This window comes from Agelaius phoeniceus, chromosome 4 (genome assembly GCF_051311805.1).
Source record: "Agelaius phoeniceus isolate bAgePho1 chromosome 4, bAgePho1.hap1, whole genome shotgun sequence".
NCBI classification, from domain to species: domain Eukaryota; kingdom Metazoa; phylum Chordata; class Aves; order Passeriformes; family Icteridae; genus Agelaius; species Agelaius phoeniceus.
This window is the reverse complement of record NC_135268.1, coordinates 34499642-34526796: the sequence shown is the minus strand read 5'-3', so window position 1 is coordinate 34526796 and position 27155 is coordinate 34499642. Positions and strand designations below refer to the sequence as shown.

At 34.3% G+C, this 27155-nt stretch overlaps 1 protein-coding gene across 4 annotated transcripts in view; it reads left to right on the top strand.

The window, feature by feature from the left end:
• The window catches only part of FSTL5 (follistatin like 5), a 270900-nt gene that overhangs the window by 196817 nt on the left and 46928 nt on the right, over positions 1-27155 (top strand). For all 4 annotated transcript variants that reach the window (XM_077177257.1, XM_054632789.2, XM_054632788.2 and 1 more), the window contains exons 8-10: positions 8214-8334; positions 14974-15135; positions 16989-17123. In XM_077177257.1, coding sequence (XP_077033372.1) covers positions 8214-8334; positions 14974-15135; positions 16989-17123 — 418 coding nt within the window. The remainder of the gene's footprint in view (positions 1-8213; positions 8335-14973; positions 15136-16988; positions 17124-27155) is intronic.

Sequence of the window (27155 nt, the reverse complement as noted above, 5' to 3'; positions counted from 1 at the left end):
ACATCAGTTTATGACTTGAACACAGACCAGATGTAACAGAAATAAGAAACAGAAATGTATAGAAAGTAATGAGATTTTGCTAGTTCAGCATTATGCTATTGCCTTTGTGTATGAACAACCATTGTGATACCTGTGGGTTTATCAAAACATGTTGGCTTCATATCAGTAAAAGAACAGAAGTACTACTTGGTACAGCTTCAGAAAATATGTTTGCCAGTGCCACTATATGCTGAAAAATCTTAGTTTTTTTACTGAAAACTTTTTGAACACCCTAATTTTTCTTGTTTTATACCAAGATGTTCTTCCACTGTCTTCCAGTTAACCTGACCAGGAACCAGAACCAGATGATAGAATGAGACTAAAAATACCACAATTCATTTCGGTATAGACAGAAAACAAGACAAAAAAAACCCAAAACCTAACTCCAAAGCACAACCCAAAGAATTTTCCCTGCATAAATAGTTTCTGTGCTCACATTAAAAGGTTGCTGCCAATGACCTTGAAGTGTTTTCTTTCATTGATAGCAAGGAATCAATCTTGCCAGTTAAGATTTCTTGTGATAAAGAATTAGACTGATGGACATGGCTTGTTGTATTAGTGGTTTGAGCAAAGGCAGTGTGTGTAAAGCTTAGATAACCAAGATTAGTATTAAATGTAAATTGTCTCAGCTTTCAGTATTTTAGTAGTGTAAATTCATGATCTTTTTGCAGTACCCCTGTTTCATCCTGAGTGCTTAGTTCAAGTGACTGGACTTTTCTGTTTATTTAAAAGGCTCTAAGAAGAATATTTCAGAATTATTGGGTGTGTCAGTCTTGGCTAAACCCTTAAGTGAAGCTGCTGTGCTTGTGTTCAAACTGCCAATATTTTGATTTTATAAGAAAAAAGAAAAAGATGGCAAGGAATGGATGTCATTCACTTTGTTGTATGTAATCAGGTGTATAGCTGAGAAAAATAAAGTTTAGTGTAGGAATTACATCCAGAATCTTTCTAAGCATCTTTGTGCCTATTTCTTGTATGACGTGCTGGATAACAAACTGACGCAAGTGGGATTGTGTTAATAATCCAAGTAGTGTATGACTGGCCCTGTTTTCTTTCTACTCTTGTCTTTAGATCATACATTAATGCTGCATTTAAAATGAGAGATCAACTTTAGAAAGATTATGTGAATTATAATGTGCTTTTTTCCCCCTAGTGTGCTAAGAATGGGCCAAAGCGAATCATTCTGATTTTTAAATCGTTTTAAGGTACTAGGATGCCTTTTTTTTCCCCTGCCACTTATCCCAATATACCCTTTTCAGCTGCCACATATTAGGGGATTCTCAAAAAATCTCTATCTTTTTTGGTTTAGTTTTTTTTGCCTGCAAGATATTTAAAAGTTGTTTGAAAAGATATTTTTGTTGTCTATTTATTGGTTTATCACGTGTACATAAAGAAGTTTGTGACAACCCACAATTTATCTCACTGGGGTTTTGTGGGTTGCATAAACCTTGTAGACACTCTACCTACTTGTCTGTCTCACTCCTGGATAATTCATAAATACATGGGATGGACTAGATAATAATTGGATGAAAATTTGAGTAGCACAAAAATTTAAGGGTTGTTTGTTTTCTTTTTTTTTTTTTTTGTAGATTCTCTTGCGTTTTGTAAGGAAACTTCTGGAGAAATTTGTTTCTATGAAATGAAATGGGTTTTTTGTTTCAAGAGTAGTCTAATTTGGGAACCAAAGATATGAATTATTTTCAGTATAAGAAAAGGGCTTTGGACTGATGCAACTAAAACTGAAATCCAGTGTTTTGTGTAGTAGGAAGATCAAAAATTCCAATAAACTTTATAAATTTAAAACTAAATAGTTTGTAGTATAAGTATTTGAAAACAGATTAAATCTTAGCACAGTATAATTATATAGTGTGATATTTTTAGAATCAGAAAAATTTAGGGGATATTCACTTAATTCCTAACTGAATCACCTTACAGAGTAAATTACATCAGTACTTCTGCTTCTCTGGGCCTTCCTAACACTTAGATACACTTTGGAATATGGTCCAAGTAAACTGCATAGTGCAAAGCTAGTTTCTCTTTGCAGCACTGGCTTGGAGTGTGATAATAAATATATCTACAATTAAATCTGATTTTAAAAAAGGGAACAGTTTAGGGGAATGATAATAAACTGTGGTAATTGAGTAAGTATTATAAATTCATTTCATTGGTTCTGAGTTTAACTTGAAAAATGTGTGAGGAATGAATGTCAAATAGATTTATCTGATTAAATCTGATTATATAACAATTTGGTTTGTTAAAAAGGAGTAAAAGTCAAATGGTATATGAGTCATTCTGAAGATCTCTATGTAACATGAAGCAATAAAAAAGACAGCTGTATCAGAGCATGCTGAATTTTCCATTTAAAATATACTGCATCTACTCAGTTGGAGATTTTGAATGTCTAAATAAATTAGCAGTCCTTATTGCCGATTCATCACAAGATAACATAAAATTACGGAGTTTTTGGGGAAGTAAAAGGTTAGTGATGTTTTATGGCTAGCCTCAAGAGCTCTAGTACTTTGGCAAAGCTTTCACTTATGTCTGGTGTCTGCCATAAACAAGAAAAAAATTCCAAATTCTCTTTACACATCTACATATCAAATGAAGTCATTATTCTCACTGGTGTAATCTAGCACTGAGGCATTTTATGTCACTTTGCTGTGTAATCCCTCTTCAGGTTCTTAAGAGGTTGGAACATTATTAGATTTCCAAGTAGCAAAACTAATTTTTAATCAACTGACATTTTTTGAAAAGCACAAAGCAGTTGCATGTTTTGTGTAGAATAATGGATATTACCATTTATTAGCTGTTACTATTTCCTCATGAAGTGAAATTGCAGTCCTTACTGTATCTCAGAGAATAAAGGGAAAATCATACATGTCTAATTAATTATTTAAACAGGTACACTGTTATTGTATTCATTTCTAGTCAGAGAAATAATCTTTTTCTCAGATTTGCTGAACACAGCCAAATCCGTCTCAACTCAACTCCTGGCCTGGGCTTATGCATTTCAAAGTCTTATTTTAGGAAGCAAGGATAGAGGGTGGCCTCTGCATTGAGCATTTGTAATATAGTACAAGCTTAGGAAGATATGCATGAAGACTTTCTCAGCATGGGAGATCTATTTAGATGTTCTGAATTACTCACTAAATGTTCACCACTTTACTCAGTCATCAGTAGAGTAAGGCTAGTATAGCTCTTTTGTGATAATGAGATACAGCCTTTGTAAAATTCAGTCATTATTTGCTTTTTTCTTTCTGTTCTCCCCAGTGTCAAGAAAAGGGGAACCAATGAAATGCTTGGAATATCTAATTGTAGCTAGGAAGTTTGTTTTCATGGTCAGCAGAGAGAGGTGGGTGGCAGCTAAAACAGTGAGCACTGACAGATCCACTGAATGATCCCATAAAAGGATTTTGCTGCCCTGAGCTTTCTCAAATGACTGTAAAAGAAGCTTAGGAAGATTAATTTCCTTTGACCAAAACTAGTCTGCATTAATAGTCACGAATTGGTGTCTGGTGTTGTATTCTTGATAACATAGTTTCTTTTAAGATTTTATCACTTTCTACTGCATATACTGGACTAGTGTTTATGTTAGACTGTGCACTTCACTTCTTTAAGCTATGGCATGATTTGTAATTTTCTGTCAGGCTGATTCTTCTACCAGTGGACTTACACTAGATTCATTATTTGTTCTTATTGCAGCTGTAAAATTTAAGACAGAGAGAAGGTATGCAGAATTTGTGCTTATGAAATGTAGGGTTTGTTTTCCCTCTTAATCTAGAAGGAAAACTTTAAAAAAATCTTGGATTTCTGCCAAATGCAGTTTTTCTTAGTGTTATTTGTGCAATATAATTTCTTTGTGGCAGTCAGTAGTAAAGTGCAGAGTTGCATTGCTTTGCCAGTGTGAACAGAGAAATGATTACTTGGAAAATAGGAGTTGTAGCATTGACATTAGCACAAAAAGCCTGAGCTGAGTTTGTCTGGGAAATGAACTGTACATAAATAATTATTTTTTCAAATGTTTTTAGTTAACCTTCAAAAGGATATCTACTCTCTGTGTCCTTGTAATAAAGGAAGTTAGAGATACTGAAAAATCTGTAAAATATGAGCAACAATGTGACATTAGTATTACTGGTACTTCCATGAGTTGACTGAAATAAAATGCAGAAAGCTTGGGAAAATGTACAGAAAATAAAAGAGAATATGTATACTGGTTGTGTTTTACAAGCAAACAACTGTTCTGAAAATATCTGGTTTCAGATATTCTGGTTTCAGAGTTCCCCTAGCAAACCAATACGGAGTTTTAATTCTTAGCTTCACATTTTCTACCTGATCAGCTCAGAGACAGATGATGTGGGGTTTTTTGCCTTTCCCCATTAAAAAAAAAAATCAAGATTTTCCTTTAAAAATAAGGGAAATGCTCCCACCCAGTGTTATCATTATAATTTAAATACAATTGATAACCATCAATAAAAAAGGGCCCAAACAATATATTTTTTCCTTTGTTGTGTATTTGTTAAAGACTGCAAATAGAAATAAAGGTAATATGAAAAAGCATGAATTCATAATATTTGGTGTTCACTAATTCCATTTATTAAGAACACAATAAAACTATTTTTTTCTGTTTGAGGATAATGTAAGTAAGGATTCACATCTTCAGTTCACATAGCCCATGTACTTTTCTTTATTTTTTAAAAAATTATTTATACAAAGCCAAAACCCCCAAGAAGCTATTTAGGAAAGCAAAGTATGGGCAAAAAAATGCTGGAAAAAAAGAGAAAAACCCAAATGGCACAGACTAAAACAAAAATACTCCTATCTTCTATGATGATGAACAAATTCAAGCAGTCTGTTTCATTATATGTTCTCCTGTGGGGAGAAAGCAATGAAGAGTCTTCCTAGAGCTGTTAATGAAGAAATGCTGGAAAATGGTCATAAATTCTCTCATATGCAAAGTGTTAGCTTATGAAAGAGGGTTATAAACCCCAAGGATATAATTGCTGACTCAAAACAAAAAATCACCTTTAGTTTCTGTTTTATAAACAGTAAGAGAGAAAAGCAAAGATTCACTATCAAATTGAAGTCTTTCTTTATTATTTTGTTCATTATTTGTAACATATATCATGATTTGTGAATTGACAAGTTCTTCAGGAGAACAGAATTGCAGCAGCTGAATCATTGTTAATATAATTGTTCAATTCTATCTTTTCATGTATGACAAAAATAATTAGAGTTTCTCAATGTAGTTTTAGAAGTACCTTGCCATTTCTATGTGAACAGGAGGAGAACAAAAACTGAGCTTGTAGTAACTTCTTTTTTTTTTACTGTCATCAAATATATTTTCCAAAATGTAAAAAAACCCCCACTTTTATGTATTTGTTGCTGTTGCTTTTTGAAGGGTCTCTTTCAAAGATGTTTGTCTGTCAGTATAGATACAGGGTTTTTTTAAATTACTCAACTTGTGAGTTAGTCAATAAAACACTAAATACTTGTCAACATGCAGTGTCAAGTAGCTCTGTTTGTACTTCACCATCCCTTTTCAAATGCTGCTTACAACATTAAGTTCACTTTGTATTGAGTGGTTTGCTTTAATTAACAAAACAAACATTGAACTCAGTATCACAATAAGCTGAGGACATTTATTTTGTAGTTGTAAAGAAAAACTAACCAAACAACCAGACAAAGCTCACCACTAACAACAAAGCATACTGTCCATAAATTTCTAACTCTCTGAGAGTCATCATGTGTGAATTCTGTTGAAATACTAATATAAAATAACCACAGGAGTGTTTCATCCATGGTTTCTATGAAAAAGAAGGGAGAAACCATGCACAGGCACACATTTACTTAGAAAACTTAGGAATGGTACCTGAAGATATCATATGCCACAGTGAATCAGTTAAAGAGCTGAAACAGGTAGGTATGCTTCAAAGCAATATCTAGTAATTTAGCATAAGGAATGTTAAATTAAACTAGGCTCCAGACTGCATTTTAGCAGCTGAATTTTTCTACACTCCATCCTCTGCCCTATTTTACTCACAAATATCTTTGGCAGAGATTAGGCAAAAAATTCCAAATGGTAACAACAAAACCCATTTTCCAGATAAAATGTAAGTACCTGTACTGTGGCTCTTTTGAATAGCTGTCCTTTCATCTTCCACTAATAATGCTGTTGAAGAAGAACGCTTTGAAGACGTGTGTTCAGCTAGTAAGGGGGAAAAAGTAAATTGGTCTTCTGCTTCATATATTTTAGAAAGAGACAAAGATCAAAATATCCAATAAGGAAGTTTTTTGAAGTTAGTTGGGTGGGTTATTCTGAAGGGGAATTGCGCTGGTTTGCATCATCAGTTAAAAATGAAGTCTTAAAGAGGGTGCCTTTTTTGATCTTTGCAGTGGCAACATGTAATGGTTATTGAAGATTTGGTAGAAATATTTTCTGTATAACCAATGCTAATACAGAAACCTTTAGTTATCTTGAGGAAGTCAAGTTATTGATTACCAGGTGGGTTTATTTTTTAGGCGTGTTGTTTTGTTCTCCCATGGAACAACTAGCAGAACCATTGGAAGCACAGAGTTGTGAAATGTGAAATTTAGCTGCCCACACATCTTTGGATGAAGAAATACAGAGAGATACATGTTTTTTGAATAATATCTTGAGTGTACTTAAAGAAACAAAACTGAGAAATTAAAAGGAATTTGGTAGAGATTTCAGTTCTCTTGTGTTCTCTGAGTAAAAATAAAAACTGGAAAGTGAGAACTCAAAAAATAAATCCCAATAAGTTGGAAAAGTTGTAGGTGAGATCATGGAAGAATGCAAGAATAGTCATAATGCACCAGAGGTTAATGTAGCCCAGTATTTCTCATTTTTAAGATCCAAAGGACAGAATGTAGGAATAAGGCAGCACATAGTAATATTTTCTATCAAAGTTCTTTTACTGTGCAATTTACAGTGACTGAGATATTGTAGCTTAAGTTTTTGGTTTTGCAAGCTTTTGATAAAGTCTTCATGGATTTGAGGACTTTATAGAGAAGGTTATAAAGTTTGTGAAGGAAAAAATAAGGAAGAACTTGTTGGGGATATGAAGGTGAGGACAACCTTGGCTACAGTGACCATGAGATGGCTGAGTCAAGGAGCCTAAGAGGAGACAGCAGGGCAAAAAGTGATACAACAAAGGACTTCAGGAAAGGAGACTTCAGCCTGTTCAAGGATGTGCTTGGAAGAATTCCATAGGAGATCATGCTGAAAATAAAAGGGGTCTAAGAGAGATGGTTGATTTTCAAGGATGACCTCCTCTATGTTCAAGAACAAGCTTTCACAAGGAACAGTAAATCAAAAGCAGCAAGAAGTCTGTATTAATGAACAAGGAGCTCTTGACATAACTCAAATAAAAAGGTGTAAAGAATGACAGGTGACCAAGGAAGAACCTGGAGACTCTATTTGAATGTGCAGATAAGAAAAGATGAAGCCATCCCAGAATTGGATCTGGTCCAGATATTTGAAGGTCTACAGAGTTTCAGGACTATATCAGCAGCAAAAGAAAGGGGAAAATATGGACCTTTTGGTGAGCAAGCATGGGACCCAGAGCCAAAAGAAGTAGAAGACGATAATGTACTAAAAGCCTCTTTTGCCTCGGTCTTGACCACAAACATTTCCTTTCAGGAATCCCAGATCCCTGAAATCAGTTTACAGCTGTAGTGCTTCTGTAATGTATCAGTGAATCTAATGAGAAGAATTGAAGAAAAATGAGAATTTTTTTTGGTCATATCTGCTTATTACAAAGGATGGCAACAATTCCACAGGATGTCATTTAACTTGTTAATTTTTGCATAGATTTAGTTTTTCTCACTGGTCGGATGCAATTCTCAACAGCTTTTCTTCTGCAAATAACTGTCATAGCTAAGTAAACATATTGCTTCTGCCCAGTTTATCTAGTTGTTAAAATAAAAGTTGTATTTTCTTTTACAGTCACAATATATGTAGCAAGATTAAACAACTCCACCATTCACAAGTATAATATTTGAATTTCAGATTACTGTCAGATATGCTGGTTTAATATTTGTGATGTGTGATGTCTGATATTTGCATCACAGCTTTGTTGCTGAGATGATGAGCGTAATTACTGTAGAGATGTGGGTTTAATTATGACAACCTTGTTTTTAATCTTTCCTGGTAGGATTTTGGAGATGATGGGTCCCTGTACATCACTAAGGTTACCACAACTCATATGGGAAATTACACCTGCTATGCTGATGGGTATGATAAGCTCTATCAAACTCATATTCTCCAAGTGACTGGTAAGGAAAAATGTTCTAATTATCAAGTCATAAGAAACCTGAATTTTGTTAAGCAGATCAGTTGTTTCTTTCCTACATATTTTTGTATTGTGTTACCTCTTAATAGAAAAAGATATATAATTTTTTCTTCATTTATCTCCTTCAAATCACCTTAAAAATAATGAAACACAATAATTTAAACTTATTACTTCCATAGTATAATAACTATTAAAAGTTGTAAAGACAGTCCAGAGGACTTGCTTTGCACCTGTGATGTTGTGCAGAACAGTAAGTGGTTTATGTATACATATACACACAGATGAAGTAGGTTTTAGTATTAATTTAGTAACCTGGGGAACATGCTGAGAAAAATAAATGTGTAAGTTTCTTGTGTTAAGAATGTTTTGTTGAATGTAAGATTAATAGAATGCACTTCTCTGAAGGTTTTGTAATTGATGTAGGCTTCTAAATTCACTTTTATGTTATTGAAATCTACCCATGATTTTAGTAGATTAGCTTGAGGCACCTGGACTTGAAAACTTGATCTTTACATTTTCCTACATCTGTTCAAGTTCCAGGTAACACTTCATTGAATTCTGTACTTGGACAAAACTTAACTGCTTTGATACTGGTGCCCTGAAGACAGGCCTTTACCTTCTCTCAAGCTGATGTACCCTCTCTTTTTTCTTATATGTAATTTATTTCCTAAAGTATTTTAAGGAATTCTTTTCCGCTGATGAAGGGTCTGCTTTATCATCTCTGAGGTTTAATGTCTTTTTTTCTTTTTTTCCCTTAGAGTGTTTTCATGTTATTTCAATTCATATTTATCTTTGACTCTTAAGACTCCCTTTCTGCTGTAAATTACCAGTGTTTGTCATTCCATGTTGTTGTTTAATCCTATCCAGAATCATGTTTGACCTCAATCTTCTCCAAATTTACTTTGCATTAAGAGGCTGTGTTTCTCTCCTGGGGCATACTCTAGCCCTAGTTTCCTGGCCACTGCTGTTATCATCGTTCTTTCGTTTGTTAGCTATTAATCAGTTGCATAAGCCCTTATTTGGCTGACTTTTTTTAACATCCAAGAATGATGAAATATTTTCTTTTATTCTTATCTTTCATGTATATCTGTATGAAATACAGCTCCCAAGATTAATTTTGGCTTTTACTTTGATTTCTCTTCTTTTAATGGCCTTTCCCCCCCTTTTCTGTTCTTAGTATCTTCACATTTTAAATTCATTTGACACTTAGTGCTTGTTTGCAGTTTTATAAACATTTTGTCTTTGCTGGTATGTTTGCCCAGGAAGCTGGCTTGTAATATTTCTCTATCCATATATTTCAACTTTTTTTCCCCTAGTTTCTTCCCCTCCCGAACCACAACATATTGTACATAAAGCGTTGTCCCTGATCTAATGGGAACATGGCATCAACATATTTTCCTCCAAATTTTTCTTCTGGAATTATTTTCTGTCATTTAAAAAGCCAGGCAGCAACTACTGGCTAAACTAGTGAGAAAACTGATGTGCAATTTATTAATATTTTAATTCCTGAAGGCATAGCAGAGTTCTTGGCAAGATGAACACGTTAGTGGGTTCTTGACCAATATTCTCCCCTGTTTTATGGGGTTTGGTTTACCCTAAATTATTCACAAAATTATATTCTTATCAATACATTCCTGACCAATCCCAATGTGTAAATAATCCCCCAGAGGTGCATAGCAAGAGTTAAAATACTCTTGAATTCATGTTTGTCTCAGATCAGCTCATAATGAGGCAAAACTTGGCTCAAGTTGAAGAAGGTTTCCTGCAAGACTACAAATTCAAGAAACATAATTTGAGAGAGGTGAAGGAGGACAAATGTAGGTTTTTCTAGTGATAATGTGTCTGACAGGAAATTGGTTTTTCGTCTGGAAACCACTGTAAACCTCAGATAGCTCCTATTGCAAAAGCTGGCACTGGAGTGGTACCTTCCTAAATGATTTTGGATGTTGATATTTTGGGGAGCAAGAAACAGGAAAAGGAGACCTTTTGAACAATAGGATTATTTGCTGTGCGTGTTGTGGATAAATTGAGTTAAATCCACTGAGATTAAAGGTCAAATGAACAGCTCTTCCACAGTTTAGATTTGTACTTCTAAGGAATAAGCTTCTTAAGCACAGGCATGATGGTCAGTACTTGTAGTTGTGATAATGACTAATTAATATAATGATACTTGTATTAACTGGAGAGTCAGTCAAAAGGTTAATGGGATAATGAGACTACGTTGATCACAAAGATTTAATGTGAAGGTTCAATGAAAACAATGTAATTAGATTTTAAGTTCTTTCATGGTTTCCATTTATGTATAGCTATATATTTTTAGGAAAAAAAATCATATATTTTAGGCTACTATGCAATTATTATAGATATAAATCTGATTTACTTTTAAGATTAAAATCTAAGATATTTTTAGTTTTGAATCATCTGGCACAGTAGTAAAGAATAATGAGCTTCCTTTGGAGTCTTAAAAATACATTAGTGAGCACTGTAAAAGGCTTGTTTTATGGTGAAATAATCAGTCTACTCTTATACAAATAATATGGTAAATGTTGTGAGCAACCCTATAAGTTGATATTTTAAGCCTTTTCATATAAACTAAAAACAAAACCAAAATAAAAAGTTGTGATCAGGAAGCAGTAACTCTTTCATAACACAGTCTTAATTATTAATATTTATAATACTTACAACTTTCTGTGTATACAGTTTTGAGATTATATGACTCTGAGGCTATATGACTAAATGAATTTGAGTCTATCAGTTTGATCTTTATTTTTCTTCTAATATGGCAGTGAGACTTAAATAAGATCAGCAGTTCTGATACCTTAAGGTACAGAATGGAGAGCCCAGTCCCTCAGCCAGATGTAAGCAGGGAATGTGTAGTGTCTGAAGAATTGTCTACCAGCTTTGTTTTTCCAAAGTATCTAAGTTTAAGCAAGAGTTATTTTTTATGTATATCAATAGAAGAACCTAGTTCACTATAGCTATCCCCTTTTTCTTTTTTAAACACATGCATCCTCCTGGATTCAAGACAGCTGGAATAGACTATTTTCTCAGTTCCCTCCGCCATGAGACCCAACTGAAATAATGCTCAAGAGGTTTTATAGCAAGTGCTAGAGCTATTGAATAGTAACATATCCACCATACTTGGAACCAACAGTCTCACATTGCTTTTTTGAATTGAAAGAAATGGGATGTAGAATTCACTCAATTGAGTGTTATACTTTACTAAATATAAACATGCGGTGTCTCCTCTCCCTTTTTAATATATGTCATGATCTCTCCCTTTTAAAGTAAGTTTTTTTAGCTCAAGATGCTAGAACATATCTCTTTGAAAGTCATTGTGAATAGTCACATTAATTATGTACTTAAAATTTTATTTCTGGTGATATTTATTTATTTGTTTGTTTGTTTGTTCTGGTGAGTTACACCAAAAACCCAAACAAAAACCAACAAAACAAAACAGACAAACAAAAACCTGATTCAAACAAACCCCAAAGACTTTATATTGAATTTGTCACATCAAATTAACTTCTTAGACTGAGCCCACAACTCCACTTATATTTCATTTCTCTGGAGCATGCCCCAGTGGCACAGTTCTTTCTTAGTGGAATATTACAAATAGTCTTCAGGGTAATATGAAATAAAAATTATAATGCAAAACAAGGGTTGGAAACCATTTCTAGTTGTATGAACTTGTCAGACACAGAATTGGTGAGGAAAGAGGAAACTGGCAGCAAATAGAGGAAAGACATGGCAAAAAATAAACCCTACTGTCACGGAAGAACCTCTGTTCCTGGAAAAACAGTGCTAAAGGGAACAGGATCTACTATAGAAATAAGGGAAGGTAAAAGAAAACTCAGACACGTTTTCACCTGAGCAGGTCCTCTCCTCCCTTCATATCTCCTAACAACCCTTAAGTAGTTAATTTAGCAACAATAATATTTTGTCATGCAGGGTGAGATTTTATTTGTTGGTTTAGGAAGAGTTAGATTTCAGTTATAATATTTTCTAAAACTTTTTTTAGCAGTAATATTGCATCAGAAATATTGCATGCCTTTTGCCCAAATAAAACTAATACACTCCCGTTTCCTGTCAGTGAAAATTCTTTGAAATTGAACTATTAAAAAAATTCTCTTCACATGTTCTCAATAGAAGTCTGTCCAGGTGAGGTAGTTAAATACCTGTAAGTTTTTTATGCAGTTAGAATATTTCACTGACACAGAAAGCGACTAGAAATATTCTGGCCTATGTAGTCAGAACACAACTAATTGCAGTGCCTTGCTATTGGTCCTAAAAGTTGTTTCTGTTGCTGAGATGCTTGAGAGTGTTCAGTGATGGCAGTCCAGTCTCTAAGGAAGTGAAAGGTCCTTGCTTTTCCAGAGACAAGGTGGAAGAATAAGGCATTTGGCTTTGCTGCAGTGGGAAATCTACAACATGACGTAGGCTACATAAAGGACCTTGTGTCAAGAAATGCTGAACAGGCAGACATGAAAATTGGACTTTAGGAAGTGTGGCAGAGCAAGACTGGGAGCTGAGGTGCCAAAAATATTCAAACCAGTGAATGTGCAGTCAAGCAGGGCCCATTCTGAAGAACACAGTGGGGAAGGCAAGGTCTCAGTATGGAGCACAACGATGCTATGCAAGAGGAGATTAAAGAGGGAAGAAATTGAGGGGAAATAGGAGTGGGAATGTCAGGCTTGAGATGAAGAATTAAGATCCACTTCCATGAAAGCAAAATCCTTTCCAGAAAATCAATAGAAACCTTAAATCTCTGATATTTATGTGCTCTTCCTCTCAGCTGGTGCTCTAAGAAACTAAAAGCAATATTATCTAATTTTTAACCTTCTCCCATATTATTATAGTACATTTTTGCAATTTGCATATTGGGGTTATGTAGAAAAGGCTGTTCTCTCTAACTGGGTTTAAAATACCCCTGAAGCCTACTGATTTTTGCATCCTATCTGAGATAAGGTAGATTTATGCATTTCTTGCAATGCAGAAGTGTAAGGCATTTCTATGATCTAATGGGACAGCATGCTGAGACATCTCTTGTAAATAGTTGAATAGGATTTGAAAATATTTAATCTCATGCCAAAGTAGACACAGTTAATTTTTGATCTTGTTATCTTCTTTCATTATCAACTGATACTTCATCCTCTACCCAGCTGTGTTTTGTGACAACCTAAGTATTCCAAACTTGTAGAGCTGCATTAAACAAAACTTTGGCGAATAGGAAATACACTTCCTTAATCTTATTACAGTTAATATTTTTTATTGTTGGAAACAACCTCAAGCAAGTTGTCTCATGAGTTGCTGACTCATGTTCAACTTGCCATCAGCCAGGACCCCAGGTCCCTTTCCACAGCACTGCTCTCCAGCACCTCATTCCCCAGTTTGTACAACCAACCAGGGATGCCCCTGGTTGTAGGTGCCCCAGGTACAGAATCTGGCATTTTCCCTTGTTAAACTTCATACAGTTGGTGATTTCCCATCTCTAATTTGTTGATGTCTCTCTGCAGGACCTCTCTGTCCTTGAGGGAGTCAATAGCTTCTCCCAATTTGGTGTTGTCAGCAAAGTTACTTAGTATTCCTTCAAGTCCTGTGCTGTGTCCAAGTCTTTAATGAAGATTTTGAAGAGAACTGGGCTGAGGATTAAGTCCTGTGGAGCCCCACTAATGACTGGATCCCAGCCAGATGTTACCCCATTCACTGTAACTCTGTTCCTGACCCGTGAGCTGGTTGTTCACTCATCATGTAACACACTTATCCAGCTGCCTGGACGTTTTGTCCAGAAGGATGTATGTCTTAAAATCTTAATTAATGATCTGAATAAACGGGGCAGAGTTCTACCTTCAACAGTTTTTTAGATGGCACCAAACTGAGAGGAGTGGCTGATAGACTACAGGGTCATGCTGCAATTTGTTTGACAGGATGGAGAAATGAACCAGCAGGAATTTAGGAAGTTCAAAGAGAAATGCAAGAGTACTGCACCCAGGGAAAAACAACCCTGGTGCACCAGTATATCCTGAAGACCACCTAGTGGAAGGCATCTTGGCAGGAAAGGACTTCAGAGGGAAATCAGGTTGAACATAAGCTAGTGAAGTGTCCATATGGTAAAGAAGGAAGGTGGTATCATGGGTACAGAAGGTCCTGTCTGAACAAGTATAAAGAATTATAAACCTGAACAGGTTTTTTGCATGTAGAAGGGATTGTTACTAGGTGTTTTGGAAAGAGGGGAAAGGTGGAGATGAAATGTTAAGATTTGTGAAACAGGGCAATTAAAATCCCTTTACAACATATCATGACTCGCTAATTGTACATTAGTCATATTTTATAAAGAAATCTAAGGAAAAATAAAAATCTTAATACTCGACCACCAACTATTGAAGAATTGAGGCTTTTTTCTTTGATACCACAGTGAAAAGAGGTTTTTCTCACAATATTTTGTCTGCTTCATAAATTTTCTGAGACAGAATTCTGCATTGAATGTCACTGAATATCTGATGAATACCACATCTGTATGTAGTTATATATAGCTGCAGGGGTCTTCTGAATTGCTTATCATTATTTTTCTTAAAATGAAAATAATGTTCTCCACTAAATTATAATTGTTTTCTGTATTCAGTTCCACCAGTTATCCGAGTCTATCCAGAGAGCCAGGCGAGGGAGCCAGGTGTGACTGCTAGCCTTCGGTGCCACGCTGAAGGAATTCCCAACCCACAACTGGCTTGGCTGAAGAATGGCATTGATATCACTCCAAAGTTATCCAAACAGCTAACTCTTCAAGGTAAAGGAATGCACTTACTGTTTTCTACATCTTGCTAATGTTTTGTCCATGCATCATTTCCATACTAACTGCTCTTCTTCCATAGTTGTAACAAAGGCTTGAAGTCTAAGCTAAAACATTTCAAAAGGTGCAATTTCTTCCAGTTACTCCCAAGGCATGTCTTTCTGCTTTGTCTTTGTTAGAATAATGATTGTACTTACTGGCAGGATTACCAGTATGCTGCCAATATGCTCTTAGCTGTTTGATATTGTGCAGTATCTGAGTGGAGCAGGCAGTGCAAGACCTAGTCCCAGTCAGAACTGATAAGAATCTTGTGACATTTGGGGACCTGATAGTAGAAAGGACAGGAGGAGAAGTACCTGAAATGGATGTGCTCTTTACTGAAGAATATCAGCAGACCTGTGTGGGAGTGCAAAGACAGTGCAAACACACACACAAGCCCTACCTCCCCTCCCAAAATACCCAAACCTCTCAAACCCCAAAAACCTAAAAAAAAAACCAAGGAAAGTCGTACCTTTAGCACCAGTTCATTTCTATTAATCTTCAGGGCTCAGCAAAATCAGTGGACATGTTCAGCATAAAATCTCTGCTTCAGTCTTTCTGGTAATTTTTGATAGCTGTAGGAGAAAAAAAAATCTTCTGCTGCTTGTGTTCCCTTCAAAACTTTCACTCATCAACAAAACCAGGATGTGTAGTTAAGATAGGACAGCACTCAGCCTGCACTGTAAGAAGCAGTGGGACAGATATGGCAATGCTTCTCTGAAGTGTTACTTCCCCTGCAGGTGTCATAGTCCCCTGTTCTTTCATGTGCAACTCTCTTGGATATTTGTGAACAATTGCCTTGCAAAAACACTTTCCACTATGAGTAGAAAGTGATGAACTTCTCTTCTGTTGCAACATTCTCTTAATTTCTCCTGTAGGGATTTGAGGAAATTTTTTTTCACCTTTGTCTCTGTTCCATATATTTATGAAAAATAAATTCAAAGGATTCCTCTGTAAGCAAAATACATTTAATTCAATTTTCTAGCATGGAATTATTTGAAATAAAATTTTGAAAATCTCATTACATTTTCCCAGAGTTTTTTTCTGAGTTAAATTATCTGTGCACTTGGTTCAAGCTAGAAGGGTGCTACACCATAAGACAATGCCCCTTTTAGTCCATACTTTAGAATATCTACAAAGCTTGGTTTTTATAGTTCCTACAGCTGAACAAGTATACTATACTTAAAATTCAATGAATCATTGTTCACACAATAATTCACATCACATTATTTAAAAGACCTTTGCCTGTGAAACCTGGATTGTTTGTTGACATTCCTACACAATCTGACATAAAATTCCTGAGGTTTCCAGAAGCTTCTACATTGATCTAGGGGAAAAATTTCAATGCACCTGTTTTTCTGTTGTTACACTGCAGTCACACAATACCAAAACTAACTAGGTGCCTCTGGTTAGGAACAACAAATTAAAATTGTTATTTACATTGGATGTTTGGCCAGTTGTATTCCTTGGGTTATTTTGTGTAAAGGAAATGATGGTGTCTAGTAAACAGATGCAACATAATAAAAACCTAATATTTACCTGACTTTAAAAAAAAAATAGTAATTTAAATATATATAAAACCTCAGATCGATATTTGTCTCGGAAGCACAAAACCAACTGAGGCACTGTGAGATGAAATAGTGCATGTAATTCACTAGCCAGTTGAATACCTTTGGACTAATTTGGCATGCCTCCAAGTTATGAACTCAGGAATGAAAATGGTTTAATTAGTGTAAGCAGAGAAACCCTTCTGAATTTATAATCTGAAAGCACTAGTGTGTCTGCATGTTAAGTTTTTCCTCTCCTTTCAGCAAATGGCAGCGAGGTTCACATCAGCAATGTGCGCTATGAAGATACAGGAGCATACACTTGCATTGCAAAGAATGAAGCAGGGGTGGATGAGGATATTTCTTCTCTCTTTGTGGAAGATTCTGCTCGAAAGACTCGTAAGTATTGTGAGAAGTATAAAAATACACGTCGCCCACTCTCAAACATTTAATCAATATTAAAACTATGAAACGTTAAATAAATTAAAATAAGTTTGTGCAGATAGCTGATTTAAAAAAATAAAGTTCAATTAATGGCATCCAAGAGTCACTGAAGGCCGAGTGCAAAATCTGCAGTACATTTGGAAGTAAAATGAAATCTCTGATTCATTGTGTGAAGCAACATATTTTTTACATTGCTGGTAAATTTTTGGTAGTTTCCTTGTGAGAGATGTGTTGCATACAACGGGAATGTGAAGAGAAAAAGAAAAGGGATGTCTGTATATGGAAACTATTAGTGTGTTTCCCAGTAGTTGATGGGGTGAGGGAGGAAGACCTTTCCTTCCTGTCTGTTCTTGACACACACCGAGAGTCAAAATCAGCTTCATGGTGTGACAGTAATCATATGGCTTGATCTCACCTGCTGAAGTGCCCAGCAGGTCCAGAGCAGTTCCAGCCTACCCATGCTGCCTTGTGCCTGGAATATGGAGGAATAGTGAACATATTCACTTCTATTTTGGGAGTTGAATTTGCCAAAGAAATCAATATCACTACTAACAAGCAGTATTCTTTATCCTCTGTTAAATGATAGTGGAATTTATAAACCCTGTTTTCCTATTATTTGTCTAACAGTATTTTTTTGTCTAACAGTATTTTTTTCCTCTTACCTCACTTTGCTTAGAAAAATCCATTCCTGAGTTTATATTTCACCCATTTTTGTTTGGTTTGATTGGTTGGTTTTGTCTGTTTGTTTTTTTTTTCTTTTGAATCTCTTATTTTAATGAATACTACATACTTATTAGAAATACATCCAGTAAAATAATAGTTATCTTACTAGTGAGTGTGATTGCATTAACTTAAGACATTCCTGTTCATTTAAAAGCATATTCAGCAGTGTCAAGTACTCAGCAGGGTACCAGTGGCAGAATTAGTAGCACTGCAAGTCTGCCTGACACTTACAAGCCACAGGACATTGAGTTCAGTTACATATAGGTTTGCTATGCTTCAAATATTTCAGAGGAAATCTTCCGTGTAGGAAAATTTTATCATCTAAAATGTTGATATCTTTACTTAGCTGCTTTAAGTAAGACTAATTATAACTGTAATTTTTCAAATGCCTTAACACGGATTTTTTTAAGTGTCATGAAAATTACTGCTCAGACATTTCTGGGGAGACACCTGAGGATAAATGAGTTGTTTGATCATGCACACTTCCTGGTAGTCTGGTAATGTTAAGTAGCTTGGCCACTTCCATTTGCCTATTGCATTGTGTGAAAAATATTGTGAATGTTGCCAGATTTCAAGACCCTGAGGAACTCTAGTTAGTTATATATATGTTAGGTTGTTATATAAATGTTAGGTTAAAACTTGTTAGGCCTTAACAACAAATTATTTGTAGCAAACTAGCCAGTTTGCAAGTGTTTCAGTTAAGTTAGTCAGTTTAAGTTTAGTTTAAGTTTAGTTTAAGTTTAGTTAAGTCAGTCCAGTTCTGCAGATCTGATCTGCTGTGAATATGTATGGATATTGCACAACAATGCAGAACACTTTTTACAGGACTTGTAATATGATGTAATAATTTTAGATCTGCTACCTTAGCGGGATTTGTAAAATCACATGCCATACAGTGAACACAGCTTGTAACAAATGCTTTAATATCTACGAGCAGTAAGTTGTGAGAATGACCATTGGTGTCATGAAAGATGTAAATGAAGGAAGACAGAATATAAAACAAACTATTTCTAAGACAATTCATCCAAAAGATATAGTCATTTTCCTTCCTATAAAAATGATTTACTCTGCAAGTTCTGTGTTGTATATTGAAGGGAAGCATTTTACCATTATGTTCCTTGGTGTTTGAAAATGGTTTCCCAAGAATTGATTCATGTGTAAATACTCATAAAATCCAAATATGTATAATTATAGCTTTCAAACTTAGGTGTAGCAGATATTTACATGTTAAACTCCAATTTGTTCAGAATCCCATTTTGGTACATGCAAGAAGAATAAGGTACGTACTAATAAAAAAGCCCTGACTCTCAAAATCATTGTCACAACTACATGAACAAATTACAACAGGTACACATTTTTATAGATGCAGTTTAAAAAGCTGTGGCTGTTTTTAAAAAAAAAATTCTTTGCAGGGAGGAGTTGCTAGCATTGGAGAGCTGCTTTTAGAAGTGGAAGGGCCTCATTATTAACTCTTTTCTGCTTGTTTGGATATTTCCTCCAAAACTCTTCTTCATACATTAAATTAGAGATTATTAAGGAAAAAAATCACCTAGGTAAAACTACTTGGATAGGATTGTGGGCTTTTTTTTACCCCACCCACACATATTAAGCACAATGCTAGAGCTACTTCTATTTCAAGTCTATTAGGTCACAAGTTATATTCTAAAGATAATCTCTGGTGAATGTAAATGTGATTCTCTATGATCTGATATAAACTATTTCTGTCATTTATGACAGTTTTATAAATTATTTTGCTTTTATCCTCCTTTAAGAGAATAAACATTTTAAATTTTTTTTGGAGTTCCTTATTAGAGGGTTCCCTTTTGGAAATCTTAGGATACTGCTTTGAATAAAATAAGATCAGTTTCTCACTAGCTTGTCAGTTAGTCTGGGCTTTTCTCCTTTGTGATGTCATATAAGATAAAAATCAAAGCAAAATAAAAGCATTTCTGAACATTGGATCGATTTTCTATTGAGAGTTTAGTGAGAACTTTACAGTTGAGTTCTAAAATACAAAGTACAATTCCACTGCCTTGAGCATGACAATAATTTCAAAAGCCACTTAAGAAATGCAGAACATTATTCCATTACCAGTGCATATATTTTATTTCCTAGGAAGTGTAATAGTCAAAGTAAATGTTCACTTTTGTACTTATCTGACCCATTGTTTGGGTGCATGGGAAAACTTTGGGTGTTTAATGTTACTTCAAAAAAAACCTAAATTTTTATTATTTTTGTGTGGAATATTGCTTTCAATGCATCCCAAATGGGTTAAAAATTGAGTTCAGTGCTTTGAGAAAAAAACACAATCTGTGACAGAAAGGGCACGGATAGTTGATTTCTTTGTAAATTGGTAATTTAAACAGCTCCTAAGAGATAATACTATATTTTCTGCTACCTTGGACTAAATAAAAATCAGTGTCATTATGGAAAAGTAGATTGTTAAATAATAAGCAAACATTTACCTCACTTGTCTGTCTAAAAGTGCTCTCAGATTGCTAGGTTTTCATAATTCATAGGATTGTTACAGATGCATGTAATGCATATGTCTGTATTATAAAGAGAAAAGAAATGAAGGCAAAGCTATACTGAACTGTGGGAAATGTGATCCTGGTCGAAAAAATAAAGTTACACAATGTGAAGTATGAATTAAGGGTGCTAGGAACTTGTTCATTTTGAAGTTTCCAGTTTCAGAAATTTGAAGTCCACTTACCAAGAAAAGTCAATAAACTTTGATGATAATGGTTCATAATCAGGATCATAATCTAGATGGAAGTGAATGGAAAATACTCTGAAAATGCTTTGTCATTCAGATCTGTTGAGTAAAGGCCAGCACTGAACAGGGAAGCATTGCTCTGTCTCGCATAGGTAAAATTTTAAATATTGGATGATAGTCTCAAGGATAGTTTGGCCTCCTCTTAGCACATCAGCCTTTTTCAATGTGCCCTAAAAATAAGACTTCTGAAAACATGCTTTCATTTTAACATTGTCTTTGGTGAGAGAAATCAAATTATTTTTAAATACTTTAACTTTAGCCATGCCTTTTACCGATTAACTCATTCTGTAGCTGAAATTTCATTTATATATTTAACAACAGTAGATGGATTCTTTTTGCTAGATTTGTGAAGCTATAATGGAAAGTTTTAGGTTATATTACCTATATAACCTATATACCTCGTCTCTTAAAAGTACTGGTGATAAATTTCTACTGCTCTCTGTTATCAGATCCTGTTTAATTCCTCTGATGTTGATAATAGCAGTAGCATCTAAAATACTTCTGAATGTGAGAACTGTGCTGTTTTGATTCTCTGGAGACTGCAAATTCTCTTTTTGCTGTGAATTCCATTTTCCCTCAAGCCTGCAGTTACAGCCATTGAGAATGAGATAGCTGGTCTGGTTGATAGCTGAATGACCCCTGTGGTGACTGGTAAAAACATTCTGGGGATTAATGACCTGGTCTAAATCTCATTGAAGACACAAGAGTCTCCCCTACTGTCATGATCCTCTAATAATACCTGAGACAGCTCAGCTGTGTTGGAGGGACTCTTTGGTGTAATCACATTTGTAAATACAAATAGCAGTTCAAAATCTGATTTTATTTTCATTCCAACGTATTTTTATTTTTCAGAACTGGTATTGCATGGATTCATAGATTTAAGCATGATGGAACCATTTTATCTAACTCTATTCTATCTTCTACATTTCACAAGACATTAAATTGCATTCTGTTCTGCCTGAATACAGAGCAAATGCTTTGTTTGCCTGAAGTGTGTCCTTACAGAGATGCATTTACCTGAGTCAGACATGTGGAGAGACAAAAAAAATCTCTCATTTCTCTTGATATTTTGCTTTATTTATTAATCAATTTCACTAATACAGAATAATGCTTAGTTTCCATTTTGAAGTCACTTTTTCCTTCAGTTGCCTCCTTTGAGTCCCTCTCTTTTTTCCCCTCCAATAAATTGACCTCTTAAGAATTCTTGTCCTATGAATATATTAATATTGATTGCAAATTCTCACACACACAATATATAAGTTTCTCATAATAAGATAGTTACCATAGCACTCAGTCCTCTTGTCTTGAGAATTCTAATTATTTTAGTACAGTTTGTTTTTTTTAAAAAAAGGAATACTTCTCTTTGCACAAGAAAATTTATTATTTGTTATTTTTAATATTCTGGAAAGCAAAATATAAGTTTGGTAATTTTTTCTTCCTCATCAATCCTTTGTCACTATTTTCAACTAATACCAGCAGTGGAAGTTTGTTCACATGTTTATCTCCTATATGCTGTCAGACCTCACTTTCCAAATCCTATTCCTTCTCACCTGTCTCAGTTAGGCATAGTCTGTTCTTTGTTTTCCAAGACATCTCCATTTCAATTTGGATAAAAAAATCAATTTATTTTACAGATGAACTTGACAAAGTCATTCAAACAGTTTTTTAAAGCTGTTGTTTATCATTACAGGTAATTCAAAGACTTCTTAGGAAATGATTTTGTATTTTGCAGGTCATTGATGAAAGTGGTTAAGACATGATTCACTACCTGTTGCTCTGGATATACTCCAGAACTTTCTCCTTCACCTTTTACTAATGATTTAACTACATTTTCAGATTAATTATTTTGGCAGTTTTTAATTCTATTAACATATATTTTACCATTATTAAATAACCCATTTAATCAGAATATTCTCTCTTAACAAATCAGATGTTTAGCAAAATTATGGGTCACAACTATATGAATTTTTTACATCACCAAACTCCTATTTACATTAAAAAAATTATCAGGTTTGTCTGTGAAGACCTGGTCTCTGTTAGAACATATTAGCTGACTTATAACTTTATTCTTGTTTTTTGATTTCTTACTGAATTTAATTATGTGCAAGTGTTGTCTGTTCTTTTGCCTGGGTCATATAACCCAGTCTTACTAGCCTACAGGTACTTGAGTTACTAAGTTTCAGAAAGTGAGGCAACTACTGGGAGCAGATATAGTGGTACTTAATGGCACTCTTAAAATTTATGATGTATTCTGAAATGTATTCAAAACTAATAGCATCAGACCAGCTGAAACTTTTAGCAAGTATTCTATGCACTGCATTTGGACCTGTTTTTTTTTTTAATTTTTTTTTAAATATTATTTATTTTTTTTTAGTGACTACACATCATTTACCCTTCTTTTTTAGTCCTTTGTAAGGTAGAAGGTATTCATTCAGGCTCTTGTTTCAGTTATTATGCTGCTCCTGTACAAATGCAGGACAAAAATATTTATAGAAGAATGTTGTCAAGAGAACATTAAAAAACCCAAACGTGTTCATTGCAGTTCAATTTAAACCTTGAATAGCTCTGATGTGACAAGACTTTTCTTCTACCTTTAGCAGCAATCTGTGATGTTTTCCAGGGTTTTTGCTGCTGCAATGTATAAAGGAATGTCAGATGGCTGGAACCTCTTCTGCTAGCAGAAAAATAGGATTTCATCATAACTAAGACTCCTTATTTTCTTTAGGACTCCAATTTCTCTCTTTTTGTAAACAGGTTCTATATTCTAGCACCCAGCATCCATGCAGCAACTGATAAAAGATGGCTTTTCATTTTCTAGCTTGTAATACGTGCAGGTACATTTTAAGAGACTCTCAAATCTTTTATTAACAGATAGCTTTCCCCTCCATACTACTGGACTTAGCTTCCTTTAAAACATGAACACACAAATGGACAGCTCCACTGTAGTTCTCTGTTGATGACTACATATGATAATCACAAACACTGATTGGATCAGCCCAACTCCTAGAAGCCATATGTCAAACCAAAGTCGTCATCTTGCTGTTGTTGAAAAACTGTTTGGAAGCTGAAGGATTTAAATATAGGACAAAGATAATTTGGCAGTGTAGCTTGACAATATATTTATGAGAAAGGTGGAGTGGGAAACATGTTACCGCATTTTTTGTTGATACATGGTAGAATAATAATTTCAAAGAGAGGAGGAAGAAATTGCAACTTCCATCTGTGGAATATATTTATTTTGTGAGATTCCATTGAAATAGTAGTAGGACCAATGGAATTGGTCCAGCTTTTAAATTTTTAATGAAAGTAACATTAACTGACTATGGAATATAATACATAGCTAAATATACCAATTAAACTATTTTGTTAACTTAGAAAAAAGATAACTAGGAAGACTTAAGCTAATAATGGAATATTTAATATAAATAATAGAGTAGAACATATCACTGTAATTTGATACACATATGGAATATCAGATTACACTGAATATAAGGGGGTTTTTTCCTAAAGAAGAAAAGCTGGTAGTATAGAAAACAGGAAAATAAAAAATACTCATCACCAAAGACAAGTGAATATTTTCAGGGGTAATTTTTAAGTACTTAATTTTTTTTAGCTACTAGTAAAATATTTTGAAGTAAAGTAACTTTAAAAATCCATATTTTTTGGTTGTTTCTGGATAACATTGACAGGTACTTTGTATGTGCTTTAGTTTCTTTTCTGTTTCAATTTAGATTAGTTCCACTATACTAGAGTCATAGATCATAAAAACTCATGCGGTTCCTTTTGAAGTGAAATACTTCTGTGGGTTTGTGGTTTGGGTTTTTTTTACCTATTTCTAAAAAATTGTGTTACAAAGTGCAGTTCAGTTTGTGATTGATTAATATGACTTCTTAGGTGTTTCTCTAAATTTTTTTTGTGACATGTATGCACCTTTGGGAGACAGCTATCATGATAGAGATTTATCAAGTAAAACTATTAGGACATTTCCAAGACCAGTTTGAAAGTACTTGAAGAACTTTTAATATTTGGTAGCTTTTATTTTAGTTATCAACCACAGGCTCTTGTGTTACTGAATTCACCCACTATGACATCATCATATATGGCAAAGTGATTTATCCTACAGTATATTTCACTTAGTCCCAAAAAGCAGAACAAAAGTTCTCTTTTTGTATCTCTCGTGCACTGTATCTTAGGACTAAGTTAAAAAAAAATAATATAACTGTTCCATGCCATTAAGTAGCTCTATTTCTAACTGTGCCTTTTTTAGGTAATGTCAAAGTCTTATCACCTAAAAAGATTATGTGATCTGAATGCTACTGGCTTGACAGGTTTATGGCCATCATAAGCAACACAGCATCTCCACTCTCTAGAACTGGGAATAAGATTAAAAGCCTTTTGACTGTGATTTATGGCCTAAATTCTCTCTGAAAGGCTTTATGCAATTTTAATAGAATCTTCCTGTCATATCTGATACTGAATGGTACCTATTTACCTAATTTTCTCAGAGATAATTTATGCTGGCATTTTATTTTATGGCAGAGCTAAACAAGTTTATACTTGTTGACAGCATTGTGGGCAAAGACTTTATTTCAAACTTCCAAGTAATTCAGCTCATGAACCATTTTTTCTTCCTGCTAGTGTACACTGGATTGAGTTAATGTGCTATGGGAAAGGACTTATGCATGATTCATTATAAATAGTTATATAAAACATAGAAAAATAAGGTAACGTTCATATTTGAACAAAATTAAAGTGTCAACTGTTGACTTTTAACTGATAAATAATAGTCTAATATATATTAACCAGATCTTTGGTTATTGTATTAACCTAAAATGAAATTGAAGTGCATATCACATGGGAACAGCCTAGAATTTGTAATGACAATTATTTTTAAAATACTTGAAGCAAGCAATAGATAACTTTTTAAAAAGTGTTGGCTTCACAAATAAATTAGGTTTTATATATTTGCATTTGTATATAAACTAAACCAATCTGAATTTCTTATAGAAAAAGAAGGAAATTAAAAGTAGGTATGTGATTGTGGAATCTCAGCAAAAATGTAATTCATGTCAACCTCATATTTACTTTTAACGCAATTATTTCTAATATAAAAATAATAATTAAAAATTTATGTAGTTCAGTAAAAAGATAGTAATTATGTTATAGATTTACCCCATAACATAAGGGCAGGTTTTTATACATCAGAGATGTGATAAAAGAGAGTAACACATACACTGTCTTTATCCTGTGTTTCGGATTAATCAAAACAGTTGACAGTGGTGGTGGCTATGAGTGAAGTAAGGAGACAACATCACTTTAAACATCTTGAAATTACTCTTTTAATACAATAGAAAGCAGATTATGATAATACAATTCTGAAAAATTATGTTGAACTACACATTTTTTTGTATGACTTTATTGCATTTTTCTCACTGTCCTATTTTCTATTACATCTATTTGTGACCTTTTGCCATCATGGAATTGAAGGCTTTGAAAGGGACAGTGGCTTCCTGTCTTTTAATTGATATCCATTTTGTTTGAGTATGTCTGGATATATAATATTGCATGCTGATTACTGGAAATTTGAACAGTTACTAATGCCAAAAGGAAGTAGAAAAGTTACATTTAGTCTTGAAACTCAATGTAAATTTTGCCTACACACACAGAGACACAGACACACACTTTATTTCCAAAATGCATTGAATGTTTCAAGAAAAGAAAAGTAGGGAGGAATAACACTAGTTGACAGTTGAAATCTTTGAAATTGTCTATTGAGACAGAAAAGTAAATGCAATGAAATTTATTACCAATGCAAGAAGAAAGAGAAGGATACAGAATTTATTTGCAAAGTGATATTGCAGTATCATTCATTTAGTGCTAGAAATACCATGGATATTTGCAGTTGTTGTTTCCATCCAAAGTGGATAAGAATTTACACTGCTATTAGTCTGCTGCAGAATTTCATGAATTACTAAGGACAGAGTTTTGTGAAATATGTGCAACCTATTACCATTCAACCAACTCAATGTATAACAAAGATGAAGAACAGGCATTCTGATGTTATATTAGCTGCTCCTAATCAAAGGCTGGGGCTGTACAGAAAACCATAGAATAGCTGTAGAAGGACAATGAAGAGTCATTTTTATGGAGCTGTAAGTGTGCTTAAAAAGAAAAAGAAAAGAAAGTAAACCTCTTTCAAGAAAACTTGGATTCTCCCATGTCTTGCATTGCTGAGGGACAAGGGAGAAGGAGGAACAATGCAGACTTCTTTTTGATGACAGTATAAAAGGCCCAAAAACAAATGATGTAATAAAATAGCTCCTTTAATAAGATATAATAAAAAGAGAAATATAGGTAGTGAGTAAATCTTGCAACCCTTCACATGCTAGGCATCACGGATTTATTTATGCAGCATGGGATTATTTGTGGGTGGATTTTCCCACAGCAAGCTGCGCAGATCCTGCCCATGGAGAGGTTGCTGCTCTTTC